General features: G+C 26.7%; 1 protein-coding gene across 1 annotated transcript in view; it reads right to left on the minus strand.

Moving 5' to 3' along the window:
- LOC111624797 (brefeldin A-inhibited guanine nucleotide-exchange protein 3-like) overlaps positions 1-15298 on the minus strand; it is a 109218-nt gene that overhangs the window by 59413 nt on the left and 34507 nt on the right. The window contains exons 8-14 of the mRNA XM_023367748.1: positions 12653-12971; positions 11367-11464; positions 10624-10808; positions 7231-7655; positions 6717-7011; positions 6088-6257; positions 2141-2303 (exon numbers count right to left, since the gene is read on the minus strand). Coding sequence (XP_023223516.1) covers positions 2141-2303; positions 6088-6257; positions 6717-7011; positions 7231-7655; positions 10624-10808; positions 11367-11464; positions 12653-12971 — 1655 coding nt within the window. The remainder of the gene's footprint in view (positions 1-2140; positions 2304-6087; positions 6258-6716; positions 7012-7230; positions 7656-10623; positions 10809-11366; positions 11465-12652; positions 12972-15298) is intronic.

Here is a 15298-nt window from a genome sequence, read left to right on the forward strand (position 1 = left end):
AATAAGTACAATATAATATTATTTCAAAACAAAATATCAAGAAAGAATGAACAAAGTGTCTTAAATTTCACATAAATTATGTATAAAATATGTATACATAAATGTATATAATTTTGTTATTAAATATGTTTGAGTTAAATAATATTATTTTCAATAAAGTCAAAATTTTAACAAAAAATTCACTACTTATATAGAAATTCTTGATTTTAAAATAGAAATATATCAACTATTATTGAAGGAATTAAGAATTATTTAAATATATTAAAGTACAAATTTTGTAATAACAATTAACAGATGTCATTATGTTGAATTAGAACTAAATAAATGAAAAAAAATGTGTGAAATGAAACTGAACAGATGAAAAAAACAAATATCTGTGTAATACCATACATACTGTATGTAAACATATTAAATATCTGTTAGTCAGTTTAAAAATTTTGGAATTTAATTTAAAATTACTTATATATGAATTATGTTGCCTAATATCCTGAGAAATGTCCTTTAAAATCTTCAACAAAATTCAACTTTGTAATTCTTAATACTAATAAAATCCTAGCATAGTCCTATTTAGATTTCAGGCATATTTAAATGCATTTAAAAGTAAACATCTCATTATAGATAATATAAAATTCAAATTAAATAATGCTATGCACAAACAAATTCACATTTAAATACTGAAGTATCATTTCAATTTTTTTAAATAATTCTTGTAAAAAATTCAGTCTCCTTGTTACAGGTATGCATTGCTACATGATTATCAAAAGATAACCATTTCCACACATTAGAGAGGGTGTCACCATCAGATATATCAATGAAATTGTCTCAATATAATAATGACTGTTCAAACTTTAGAAGTTCTACAATTTTGGGATTTGACAAAACTTTTAAAAAAATTAGCAATTCAAAAATTATAAAAATCACTGAAAGTCTATGGATTTACCTCAGTAATCTTCAAAGACAATATAATCAATATATACAATGACAACTCCAGTCTTTATCCAAAAATAATTGAGACTGAGATTTTTCAGTCTGAAATGTTATCGTGTTTCCATTAAAACAGTTTATACAGAAGTCCTGTAGCAATGTCTTTTAAATATATATAAAATATTTTGAATAGCTTTAAATGTTCAAATAATTCAAAATAATTTTTAGAATATTTGCAACCGTTAAAGACAGATAAACAAATTCAAAAATATTCAAGGTATTTTCTATGTTTTTAACACCAGTAAGTGGTTTTTTTAATTTTGAATTTGAAACTTAGTAATTATTAGATTTATAAAATAAATCATTATTGTTTAGAACTTTATTTAGTGGCTTACTTTTAGGTTAGTAACAAAAATAAATTTAATTAGTAATTTAATATGTTCATTTTCTTTAATATACTAACATATATAGCAGGGATGGCCAACAAGTTGATCGCGATCGACTTGTAAAAATTGGCTTTACGACCAGTCGATCACGAAGCCAATTTTGGTCAATCGCTCATGATGTCTTGACTTAATGTTACACTTGTAACCAAACACAACGCGTGAACATAATGTGCAAACGCAACTGTAGTGATATAGGACCTCCGTGTCCTCCCTCAGATGTGGTTTTGTCAGTCTATGTGCAATCCATTTGCATACAGTTGTAAAAAAAGAATAAGAAATGTAGACAAAGGGTTATAAAACCAAAAAAAAAAAGGCAGGAAGAGAGACAGAGAGAGTAGGTCGGGACACAGTAGAGAGAGGAAGGGTGAAGTAGTGGTCCCAAAAGTGACAACATTGAGTTTCAATTTTTCTTCTGTTTAAAATGTACCTTTTCTTCACATTTTAAATTAAATTGTGACTTTTTCTTACCTATCTAAACATAGTATGTATCTCACACCTCCCTCTTGACACTTAGACTATGCCTAAAACAATAAGTCAATCGCAACACATTTTTAAGATAAAAAGTAGATCTTATGTACACAAAAGTTGGCCATCCCTGATATATAGAATAAAAATAACAGGAATGTACAAAATAAAATTGTAAGCAGTGAATGAATAAGTTAAACATAAGAGAATATTTTGTTAAAACAGTTAAATGAAATAATTCAAAGTTTTTATGAAAAAGAAATAACAAGAATCTGGAAAAAGAAAGATTCTAGTTATCAGATAACCTGTTAATAAATTGATGAGTGATGAATTCTCCGTGGAATAAATAGAATAACCAGCAGTTTCTAGAAGGTTAATTGTTAGTATTTGTTGGTATAGTTCAGCCAACCATGTTGCAGATAGATATATTAGTACTCCACTACCATGAACTTCATCAACAAACTGTTGCTGAAATTATAAGTAAAATACATTTTCAAATAATCATAAAATATATTATCATTAATTTATAGTTAATTTTCACATATAATGGTAGAAATATTACAGTAGAATAACTAAATATAGAATTGCTAAATCAGCTAAACAGTACTAATACTATAAGGATGTCACATCTGTGATCTAATCTGCAAATTCAGAGAATGTATCTATATACTGAATGAATAATGCTAAATCTAATAATTATCATCTTTAATTATTCTGATTTAATTTTTAGAAGTCAAATAATTAACAACTTCTTAACATGGAAGATAATTTTGTAATTTGAATTTACTGCTATCATTTAAGCTTATAAACAAAAATTACCAAGAAATGAAAATCTTTTAATTTTGCAATACATATAATGAAACATAATTGATATATGATACAACACAAGTTTTGAGCACTATAATCAGACTTCATCGGCCGATTGCAGAGACAGAGTTTACATTAGACGACGTTTACATTGGCTCTTACTTACTTCGCTATTACTCCCCTGTTTTAGGAGTCGTTCGGCCAATCGGATTATTTCTTCGTGATGTCAGAAATGGTCGTCAGCTATATTCCGAAAGCTTAAGGCCGTCAAAATCATTGTTCGGCAATTAATGACAATCCTTTTCTATTTCGTTATTTAATTTCGTTGCCAATACGATTTAAAATATGAACAAATCCATATTTAGAAAATTTATACCGAATTCGAAATTCGTCTTCGGAATAGATTTTTAAGGAATTATTTCGACATCTTATTACTGTCGAAATGAATAATTTTAAATATTTTATTATTAATATTACATTTTTATATCTATAAACAGATTTCTGTAATTATTAAAATTGTCTCGTTTGTTTAACAGTACAACGACCCCGAAATGCATTAACGTTTTATAACCGACACGATACTCAAATTGTAAATAAATGCATCTGATTTAATTGTAGTTTTAAGTCTTCACCCATTTGAATATCGAAATTGGAACATTTAAAACAAATTTAAAGTATTTCATTTTGTTGTTTTTGTTCCGAGCAGTTAATTAATTAATGAGTAATTTTGTCGATTCGTACCGTTTACAACATTTATCAAAGAAACGATGTCTGTTTTTATCTAANCACATATAATGGTAGAAATATTACAGTAGAATAACTAAATATAGAATTGCTAAATCAGCTAAACAGTACTAATACTATAAGGATGTCACATCTGTGATCTAATCTGCAAATTCAGAGAATGTATCTATATACTGAATGAATAATGCTAAATCTAATAATTATCATCTTTAATTATTCTGATTTAATTTTTAGAAGTCAAATAATTAACAACTTCTTAACATGGAAGATAATTTTGTAATTTGAATTTACTGCTATCATTTAAGCTTATAAACAAAAATTACCAAGAAATGAAAATCTTTTAATTTTGCAATACATATAATGAAACATAATTGATATATGATACAACACAAGTTTTGAGCACTATAATCAGACTTCATGTTTCTATCAAATAATATTTAAATTGAAATATCCTAAAATACTAATGTTATACTGATGAGGATTGATAATTAAAAGAAAATAATGTTTAATCATGCATTATCAAACAAAAAAGAGAAAAAATAAATAAAATTGTGTGACTGTCTTTATTAAAATAATAAGCATTACTTCAATTATATTTCAAATAATAATGAATAATATAATTTAAATTAAATAAATTCTTTTGGCTGTTTTTCTAGTAAGTATTTTCAGAATAAGTGAATAGACTAGTTTAAATTACTAATTTTTGAACCTTAGAAATAACAGCAAGACCTTAAAAAACTTGAATATAAATGCTTGTTTTGTGATGATTTTTAGATTACATGTAATTAAAATGTTGCTTTTGAAAACGAAACCATTTTCATAAATTATTCTTAATCAAAAACAGAAAAAAAAAAACAATCTGAAAATGTCTTCTAAAGCTAATATTTTTATTTATTGTCTTCTAAAGTAAAAATTTAAACATGTTCTTTTCCTTTTTACTTTAAAAGACAATAACTAAAAATAATTTTTGAAATTATGTAATTTAAAGAAATAATTTATTTTCTTGAAGTAGTTAAATAAAATCTCTTGCAATCAGAGCTGTAGCAATGCATTGGCAATGTGGCAAGTACCAAGGGTGTGAGGCATGCCTTGCACCTCCCACTCCTCGCAAATATTTACGTGCCATGAACTAAAAAACTAATGCATTGCTGCTAGTTTTATGCACCAAATACTGTGCAGTCATATAGTTTCATACTATGATATTATGATGTGTATTAATTTAGTAGTAGTTGATGGAATATGAAATGCAACACTTGGTACCAAAGGGGAAGGATGCCTCCTAGAACTTTCTATGAGAAACTAGCCCCTATTTAGATGCTGTACACATGAAGAAAGCCCAGAAAATTCCATATGGCTAGACTGTTGGTGAGATGCAAATCTGCAGCCAACTATCAGTGTTTAGCAGTTTTATCCACTTAGCTACCAATGAAGGTATATTATTTTAATCATCATCATAGATAGATATATAGATATATAAACTTTGATATTCATTTTAATACTAATATATATTAGTTAGGCCAACAATTTACTTAGCACATAAAGTTAAAATATACAAACATTTTCTGCAATTTTCATGTATAAAACTGAAGCAAAACTTTAACGGTAAACAGTTACCTATACATACAAAAGGTCAACTCTGCCGTGGAATTGTTATTACCTCAATAGCATGTGAAGGGACCGAAAGAAATTGACTCATATTGTATGTATAGTCTCAAGAAATATATTTTTTTTGCTAAAGTAAATACGTCCTTTGAAATTTTTCAAAATGAAGCAAAAGTTGTTTTATCAATAACTGGTTTCATTTTTCAGCATTCAACAGTTAAGAAGCTGTAAGCTAAGCTCAAAATTTCATGAAGTACATTAAAAGAATCACTGTAAATTCAGCAAAATTTATTTCAAAATAAATACAAATTCTACATATACATTTGCATTTCTCTACATATTATTGGAATTCAAAAATCTTTTGGATTGTAATATAAAAACAGCAACAATAATAGTTTTAACAAAAAATTTTCTATTAAAGTTTATTCATTTTGTTTTGCTTATATGAATCTACAAGTCAAATTAGTAAATTTGTATTAATTTGGAAAATTCTATGACATTCTGATCTTTTGTCCAATTATTTATAAAAATAGTAAGTAAGTTTAATCTGCATCCAAAAATATTTAAAAATTAAGATTATTTTTACATTTCTTCATAACTACTTTTAGCAACACTTAAGCATTTAAAAATATCAGAATATTTTCAGTATCTTTACAGTAAGTAAGAATACATCCTTAAGTTTATATTCAACTAAGAAAATATTATTTTTATCACTTAAAATCAATATCAAATTAACATAATCTAATGTTTCTATCACACATATCTATATATTTTAATTAGAAATTTATTTAAATAAAATAAAAATATGCATTGTTAAATTGTCTTATGCTGTTAAACAGTACATAAGAAATAAAGAAACAATTCAAGTTCAAATAGTTTTTGATATTTTCAGACAAATAGTAATTTGTTAAATTGTATGTATTAGCTATCAAAATATATCATTATAATCTTTACGTTATAGAAAGAAGTTTCCTCAACAAAATAAGTGGATGAATTGATTTGTCAATATCAAAACAACAATACTAAAAAATTTGTTGCCATTAATTTATCTGAACATTATAATAATAAAAATTACTTAACATTAAAGCTTATCACATACCTCTGTTAATGGTGGTACTTTTAAAGGTTCATTATAATAGTTAATGAGCAAAAGTTTCAAATTCAGTAACAAAGATGAATATGTAGCAAGGTAAATTCCATCAGCATTTATTATAGTAATATATGGATCATCATTTGTATCATTTTCATCATGTTGAAGTTTCCAAGAGTCTGCATTTGAAAGTAATTTGTTTATTGTTAATCATATTTACTTAGAAAACATTTCTATAAACATAAATATAAAGAATTACTAGATAATGTGTTTATAAAATAATATAACTTTATAATGTATAAAATATTATTATGAAAACGATCAAATTACAAAATGAAATGCAGAAAAAAAATTAATAATGTGAAATTAAAATGACAAAATGCAATATTTGAATGGGACTAGCATTAACATATAAAATTTAATGAGACATTTTTAATATAAAACTGTTTATATTAAGGCACCTCCAATTAATGATCATTAATGTAGAAATAAATAAGGATTCTTTTTCGTTACAGTACTTAGAAGCTATTAAAAAATTAAAGATAATATATAAGTTAATTAAATAGTTATTGAATTTTTCATATAAACTTTATCATCATATTAAGTAATTATAATATTAAGAAATAAATAATTATAACCTTCACAATATTTTGAAGAAAATTCCTGAATTGCTTGATCAGCTTCAATTGAACTGCGAATAGACAGGATATCAGGAAGAAGATTTTTCAAAGCTTTTACAAATTTCCTGGCGTTACTTCTTTCTTTCTGTGCAAATTCTATACGAGCTTCACATAGACGTTCTACCCTTTCACGTTCAGTCTTTCCTGCATCTTCTTTTCCCAAGAGAGTACGAGGAACTTTTTCTCTTCTAGCAGCTTCTTCTTCAGCCAATATCCTTTGTTTTTCCTCAAGTTCATTATCAAGTTCAGTACTCTTAAATCAACATTTTAAAAAATTCAATATTAAACTTAATAATGTAATGTTTATGATTATATTCAAGATCATTAAGTATATAATAAATCTTTTTCAATCATATGTTCAAGTAATAACTGAAAAATCTTATTAGCTTAAGTTTTATCTTAACACACACACACACACACACACACACACACACACACACACACACATATATATACACAATATATTACTTACATCATCATCAAATCCTTCTTCAGGTCCTTCTGTTGTAGTTGATGAACAACTTTCATGGAGTTCTTTCTGTATATCATCAGTTATATTTTCACATTCGGAACTGATGTGTTCAAGATTATCTGAGTTATCATCTTGCTTTACAAATTCTTCAAAATTCTCATCATCAATAATTTCCACTTTTGTTATTTCACCTGTTTCCTCAGATTCTATTTCAACTGTATTATTATTTTCACTATTTTCATTTTCTTCTTTCAGATTAGATGTAACTTCTTCACTATTATCTTCTGTATTTACTGTAGGATGTTCAATATTACCATTTATTTCAAGTTCTTCATTACAATTGGAATCAACAAAAGTTATATCTGATTTTTCAGCAGAATTATAATTTTCAATTTTTTTATGCCAATATTCAGCACTTTGAACGCCTTCCAAAAAAGAAATTAAATTATTTTATTTTAATAACAATTTCTTATTAAATACTAATAATATAAAAATTAAAATAAATACATATACAGTAGAGCATCAATTATCCGAATATCGAACAACCAAAACATCAATTAACCGAAAGCTTTCCAGTCGGCAAATTTAAATTTCTGCTAGTGCTGTGGTGCTGCAATCTTTGGCTGTCTTAAGCTACTCGAATATTATTTTTGTTGGTGTGCGTGTTTTAGCTGACAGCACTGGCGCAACCATGAGAGGGTACTTAAGGACATGCCAGGATTTGAACAAATTTCAACATGAGATAGGTTAATATATTTTTTCATACATATTCGGTTATCCAAAAAATCAATTTTCTGAACAACCCCAGTCCCCAATTGATTCAGATAATCAATGCTCTACTGTATATATGAAGCCAGAATGTAATAAAATCTCATTAATAAAATAAGATTATATAAAATATTATATGTACTTGTAGTATAGTAAATACTTTTAAAGTCATATTAGTAGCCTTATAAATCTTATAAGTAGGATATAGTTTTGCTATTTTTAAACAGAAATGCTGTTTCCTTCTTTTTTATTTGATAACTCAGTTTTAAAAATCTTTTCATAAATCAACATTTTATATTGCAAAATCTTAATACTTATATTAAGAGAAAACAGTTCATTAGAGAGAATGTGATAAAGTTGCATCAAATAGTTTGTTATGAAAAATAGCATGTTATTTCACAAGATCAATTGGAATTAAATTGGTTTTTTGAAAATCTCTCATAAAGTTAAGGCTTGACTGTGGCTCAATAACTTACTTCTAACAAGAGTCAATAATATATTACAGTAAATAACTTTTATAACAGCTGAAAGTATTTAAAAAATAGAATGTAAGTTTAAAATAAAACCTAGCAAAAGCAATTCAAACAATTCTTAAGATTTTGAAACAGTAAAGCTTTTGTAATTCTTGATTAGAGTAAAATATAGTTGAGACTTTGGCTCCAAAAAAAAATTGGATTACTTAGCTATATTTCATATTTACTTCAATAAAACAATTTGATGTTATATGAAGCTGACATTCTAATAATTTGGCTAAATCCAAAGAAAGCTGTATTTTTATATTTTTTTGTGAAAGTATATATTCTTTCATAAACAATATTTTTTGAAAAATCAAATAATATATAGACATTATTTATAATTATATTTTTACAAAACATAATTACTGCTTGAATATCTATGTACAAACTCATTTTCTAATTAATTGGGATATAACTACTACCAAATATTTATTGAAATATTTCTTTCAAAAATTAAATCCTAAACATTTTTGTGGTCTTTTTGGCTTATCTTCAATGGAAACACATTTTTAATATCACATAATCCAACAAATCATCAATGACACTATCCTATGACTCAGTTAAAAAATTAAAGACATTATCAATAGTGACCTGTACAGAATATCTAAATAATAACAGTTATAAAAACATTTTAAATTAAAAAAGTTCTCTACTCTTTACCCAGACAAAAAAATATGTTCTACTTGACAGCTGAAGATCACACATTCCAAACAAAGCTAAAAAAATATGATATAGATTACATGTTAAATAAATACTATGCTACACACATTTCTTCTTGCATTAACTGCATTTTACAGTTTTTTTTAATTAAATCAAATTTTGACCAAACAAATAATTTTAGGTCAGTTTAAAATCCTTTTTTAATATTTCAGCTATTTCATGCAGATATGCTAATTATGATGATCTAGTTTTCCACCAGAGGTCTGCAGATGTGTATAAATACAACTGATTTGTACCTGAGTGATATTGTGAAGAATTTTTAATGTTGTGTTGTTGACGTTGAATCTTCCAAGAAAAGATTGGCATCAATTGTATATTGTTTTTTTTTAATATCATGTTGTCGGTTTTAAAGTTGTTAACCATCTGTCTCTAGCTGCAATATTAAAAAAGGATTTTAAACTAACCTAAAATTATTTGTAAGGTCAAAAATTTGATTTAATCAAAAAATTTATCCTTGGAACTTTGTTATTCATTCAGTTTTTTTTTAAATTTTTTACTGTCTATCACATGCAATAAAGAAATTTTATTGTGTACGATAGAATTTTAAATTATTGGTGTCAGATTTTTCTGTTTACATATTAACTTCAAAAAAGTTGCTGACTAAAAAGCAGTTTTTAAATCCAAAGTGCATTTTAGCAAAAAAATTTTTTATTGTGTATGATACAGTGAAAAATAAAAAAGTGTAAAAATGCATAATTGGTTACTAGTTGATATGATAAGCCCTAATTATAGATATTTATACTTTTATCAATTTTGTTAATTAAAATAATAAAGGTTTTAGATAATTTAAATGCAATTTCTATATTTAAAAAAAAATCCATTTATCATCAGTTATTTATTATTCCATTAATATTATTTATTTGTTCTTTCTTTCTAATAGATAATATAATAATGATATATATATTTTTTTTCCAAAAAGAAAACTTAAACAAATTTTGGATTTACAATAATTCAATTTTTTGAGTAACATAACATAAAATTTCTTTTCAAGAAACTGAACATTTTTGTCTAATTTCTTGCAAAAAAACTTTGAAGAAATGGCAATCATAAGAGAGACAGAAAAGTAAAGAACATGTTAATACAAGATGGAGTTGAGATTAAAAAAATGACTTTAGAATATACAATTTTCTTTATAAGATATTGAAACTTTTCACACTGCTTTAATTATAAAATATAAAAGGTAATTATTTATATTTCAAATAAAATACATAAGAGAATTGATGTTAAATATTTAAATGTCAAATATAAGTGTTTTATGCTTCTATAAATTTAATATAATAGTATATAATAGAGTAATAAAAATATACTTATTATATATTAATTAGCTTTAATTTATTCTAAAACTGGTGATAAAAAATAAGAAACATTAATAAAATAATAAAAAACTTACCTTTGAAATCAGCATCTTCTAATGTTTTAAACATGTTATTTATAAGTTGAGCATATTCTTCACTAACATCTTTTCCACTGGTAATACTTTGTAAACTAGTGAGAATTGCTACCATACATGAAACACTTGCATAGCATACAGCATTGTCATTGCTATGACAACATTCTCTAAGGCTATCCATCAAACTAATAAATATGATACTATATCAAAAAATTATATTTAAAACATAATTTTTAATAATTACTATTCATTAAACTATTTTATTCTGAAACCATTATCTAAAGTGTATGTGGAATTTTATTATGCATGATTTTTTGTTAAAAATAAAATATTTTCTCTACTTGAAGCACTGTCAATATAAAATTAATTGAAAATTAAAAATTAGTCAAATCATAGAAGTAATGTAGAAAATTAAAGACATTATCAGTAGTGACCTATACAGTATATCTAAATAATAACAGTTATAAAAACATTTTAAATTAAAAAATTTTACTTATAATATCAAGCTCAAACAATTTTTATTTAAAATCAATACTAAAAATATTTAAGACTGAATTGTAATATACTACCGATAATGGTTTCAGAATATAATGGTGTAATGATGATTACTGTTCAAAGAATATTTCAATGAAAATTCTATTTTTATTAATTAAACAAAATTCTCTTTCTAAATCAATTTTCAATTCCGAAAATTTAATTGCATCTATATAATTACACATAATAAATAGAATTTAAATACATACATCCTCATCAAATCAAGATCTGCAGATCTAGTAATTTTATCGTCATCACACAAAGATGGTCCAGCAAACTGAAGAACATTGCTTGGTTTCTTCATCAACTAAAAAGAAATAATTTAAAGTAAATTATCCAACTACAGAATTATTGTAATTAAAGATAGAATAATCATTAAACAACATAATGATCAAAAGCTTTTAAAGATAATATTACATTTTAATAATTTTATCAAGCATATTCTGAAATAAGATAAATGCTGACTTACTTATTTACATAATAAATCAAAATTTATATTAAAATGTTTAAAACTAAAACAGAACTACAGTAGAGCGTCGTTTATCCGAAGGTCGGTTATCCGAAGGAATTCCAGTTGACAAATTTAAATTTTCGCCAGTGCTGTGGCACTGCAATCTTTGGCTATGTCTTCGGCTACTCAAATATTTTACGTTTTTGATACTAAATTAACTTCTGAAGTATAATTTTTTATTGTTTTTATATTTTTCAATATATTTATTTTGTTTGTACAAAATAAAAAAATAATTTTTAACGATACAATAGTCTTCGTTAGGCTTAACATCAACGAAAACTCAACGCGAAGCGACACGCAATGGAGAAAAATTTCAACACAGCATAAATTAATATATTTTTTCGTACATAATTGGTTATCCGAAAAACAAGTTATCTGAACAACCCCAGTCCCCAATTGATTCGGATAAACAAAGCTCTACTGTATTAATTAATCTTGTGAAAAAGTCTATTTAAATTTAAAAACGTAAAGAATAAATTAATAATTTCTAACTAGTTTATTAACTTATGTCAAGAACTGCTTGACAATGTAAAATGTCATTTCCAGTCCAATGTTGAGCACTGCTTGAAATCAGATTTCTTTCAATGGATCCTATGTCAAGCAGTGTTTACTAACTACCAGTACTGCCATCTGTTGAGCTAGTAAGAAACAACTTTTCTATGAGCTTGTTTTACAATATACTTCATATCAACTGCTTGAATTAGGGTTATGGTGGCATGCAAAAATTATTGTCCTTTTAAAAATGAACATAAACAATTTCTTTTCAAGTGAATGGTGGTTTTCCTGATTTTTTTGTTATTGAGTTAGAAGTTTTAATAATATAAAATAATTCCATAAATAAAATAATTTTATTAAAAATAAAAATTACTTAATTAGTACTAATATTTTAAAATTTAAATAAATTTGCAAAAAAAAATGATTATCACTTGATTGTAATACATTTTTAAATTAAAAAAATGTTATTTGTATTTATAATTCACAGACCTCTTTCATTGCTTTTAAAGCTTCAGTCCGATGTTCAAGAGGAGGGTATAATAACATACGATGAAATAAAGATTCCAAAACAGGACGTAAAGAACCAACACTTCCTACTAATCGAACAAGCTGACCTGCAATACTAAAATTAAAATGAATTGAAAACTCATACTTAATGAAATCAATGACATTCAATACAAAGTGGTATCCAAAATATTCTGGACTGACAACACTAAAGCAAAACTTGTTGTAGAACTGCAGTTTAGGTGATAATGCACACATACATTGTAAGTAAGTCAAATGACAAGGAATTTGTAGTTGTAAAATGTTTGTTTATTGTCATTATGTGGTATCTGGCAATTTTGAAAATGAATCTGAAGGAAGAATGAGTTTGTATAAAATTCTGTGCAAAGCTTAGAAAACCATAATGCTTGCCAAATCATTTTCAGAGATTCTGAAAATGATTTGGCAAGCATTATGGTAAACAATCTCTTAGTCAGATACAGGTTTTTCAGTGGCATGAAAGATTTAAGACCAGTCAAACATCAGTTGAAAATGACAAACACACTGGGAGACAATTGACCAGTATAACTCCTGAAAAGTTTGTAAAAATTCAGCAGCTCATTTGGCAGATTGATGTTGAACCATTTATGATATTTGTGATGAAATTGAATACCTCAACCTCAACTTCCTGCTTCACCATGACAATACTCCAGCTTACTCAGCACTGAACACCCAAACATTTTTAGCCAACAACATGGTTGTCATCCCTCTCCTTACTTGCCAGATTTGGCTCCCTGTAACTTTATATTGTTCCTGAAAACTAAAATGAAATTGAAAAGCACTATTTTGGCACAATTGAGGATATTCAGAGGAATTAGCAGACAGAGCTGAACCTACTACATATCAATGACTTACAAAGAGTATTCCAGTCATAAAAATGCCAGAATCATTATGGGAAATTACAAGGGAACTATTTCAAGGATGATGGTGGGCAATAGAAGTTAAAGTAAGTTTTCAAATTTTCATAGCATTAGTCTAGATTATTTTGGATACCACCTCATAAAGTGAAGTACAGTAGAGTCTCGTACAACCCGCAAATAAAGCAAGAAACATCCTCAAATTTTGTCAATCAGAGGTATACTTTTTTCAACTTATAGGCCAAGATTTAAACTTTCATAAATTGTGTGATAATGCAAGTTTCAATAATGCGATTTCCTATAATGCATAACGAATTCCCCGTATTGTACGGGACTCTACTGTATTTTCAAAATCTCATAGGAAACCTTCCTACAGAGCAAATTTTTTATTAATTAGTTTCTAACATAAGTAGGTATACATGGGTAGGCTGAAAAGTAATGCACACATGCTTGTAAAACACAAACAAAAACAAATAGCAAGATTGGGCAAAAAGTACATTAAAGTACAATTCTTAAGCTTCAAAATCATATATTTATTTTTCAACATAGTCACCGTTAAGGCTAACACATTTCTCACAATGTGTAACAAGTTTTTTCACTCCGTCACTGAAAAATTCTTCTGACTTTTCTCAAATCCAGGACTTGACAGCTGCCTTCACCTCATCGTCCGAGATGTAATGATTACCCTTGAGGTCTCTCCTGAGTAGAGGAAAAAAATAAAAATCACAAGGCGCAAGATCAGGAGAATAAGGAGGGTGTGGAATTGGTTCAAACTTCAGGTTTTGCAGTTACACGTGAGGTGTGTGGATGAGCGTTGTCATGTTGCAAGATTATTGGTGCCAGGCTGCCTCTAACATGACAAACTCAACATCGGAGATGTTTTAGAGTCTGAATGTACTGAGAAGAATTAAACATTGCAACAAGGGGCAACGGTAATCATCTGTGGCAGTGATCAGATGTCCGCTGCATGTTTTATCAACAATTATGGCTTTTCCAGGCTCGCAACCACGAAATTTTATTATCCATTGATTTACAGTAGACCTATCAACAGCATTGTCATCATAAACAGCCTTTAAACGATGATGAATCTCAGTAGGAGTCACTTTTTCAGCAGTTAAAAATTCGATAACAGTACGCTGTTTAACTCGCATTGACATAGCACTAGAACACGTTTCCATATTTCTACTTCTCAAAATATACTGAATGAACGCAACAACTTCAAACTGAGCATGCACATAGAGGGGGGAATGTTACTTTCATATGACACCTGGTAGGCTTCTGAAAATCATTTCGTCCGCACTCTACAAGCATGTGTGCATTACTTTTCAGCCTACCCTCATACATATAATTTCTAATTTGTGATATTGTATTTTACTAATAGTTTTAAAATATCTTTTAAAAATTATATGAAATTTAAATATCTAAGCAACGATTGGTTAAGAGAGTAAAAAATGGGAGGAGATTCGCTTAACTCCGCCTTCATTTATAAAATTGGGTTTTAATAATAGAAGAAAAAATTACGTAAAATTAAATATAGGCCGCTCATGAATAAATATCTTTTAAAAATTATTTGAAATTTAAATATCTAAGCAACGATTGGTTAAGAGAGTAAAAAATGGGAGGAGATTCGCTTAACTCCGCCTTCATCGACCAATCGTCTTTTAAATCGTTTAAATTTCTGATTTTTTTTCTCACATATAACAGAGGACTACCTATGTTTCTAGAATAATTTTTT

This window comes from Centruroides sculpturatus, unplaced genomic scaffold, assembly GCF_000671375.1.
Source record: "Centruroides sculpturatus isolate CEXI.00-Female unplaced genomic scaffold, Cexi_2.0 scaffold330, whole genome shotgun sequence".
Lineage (NCBI taxonomy): Eukaryota > Metazoa > Arthropoda > Arachnida > Scorpiones > Buthidae > Centruroides > Centruroides sculpturatus.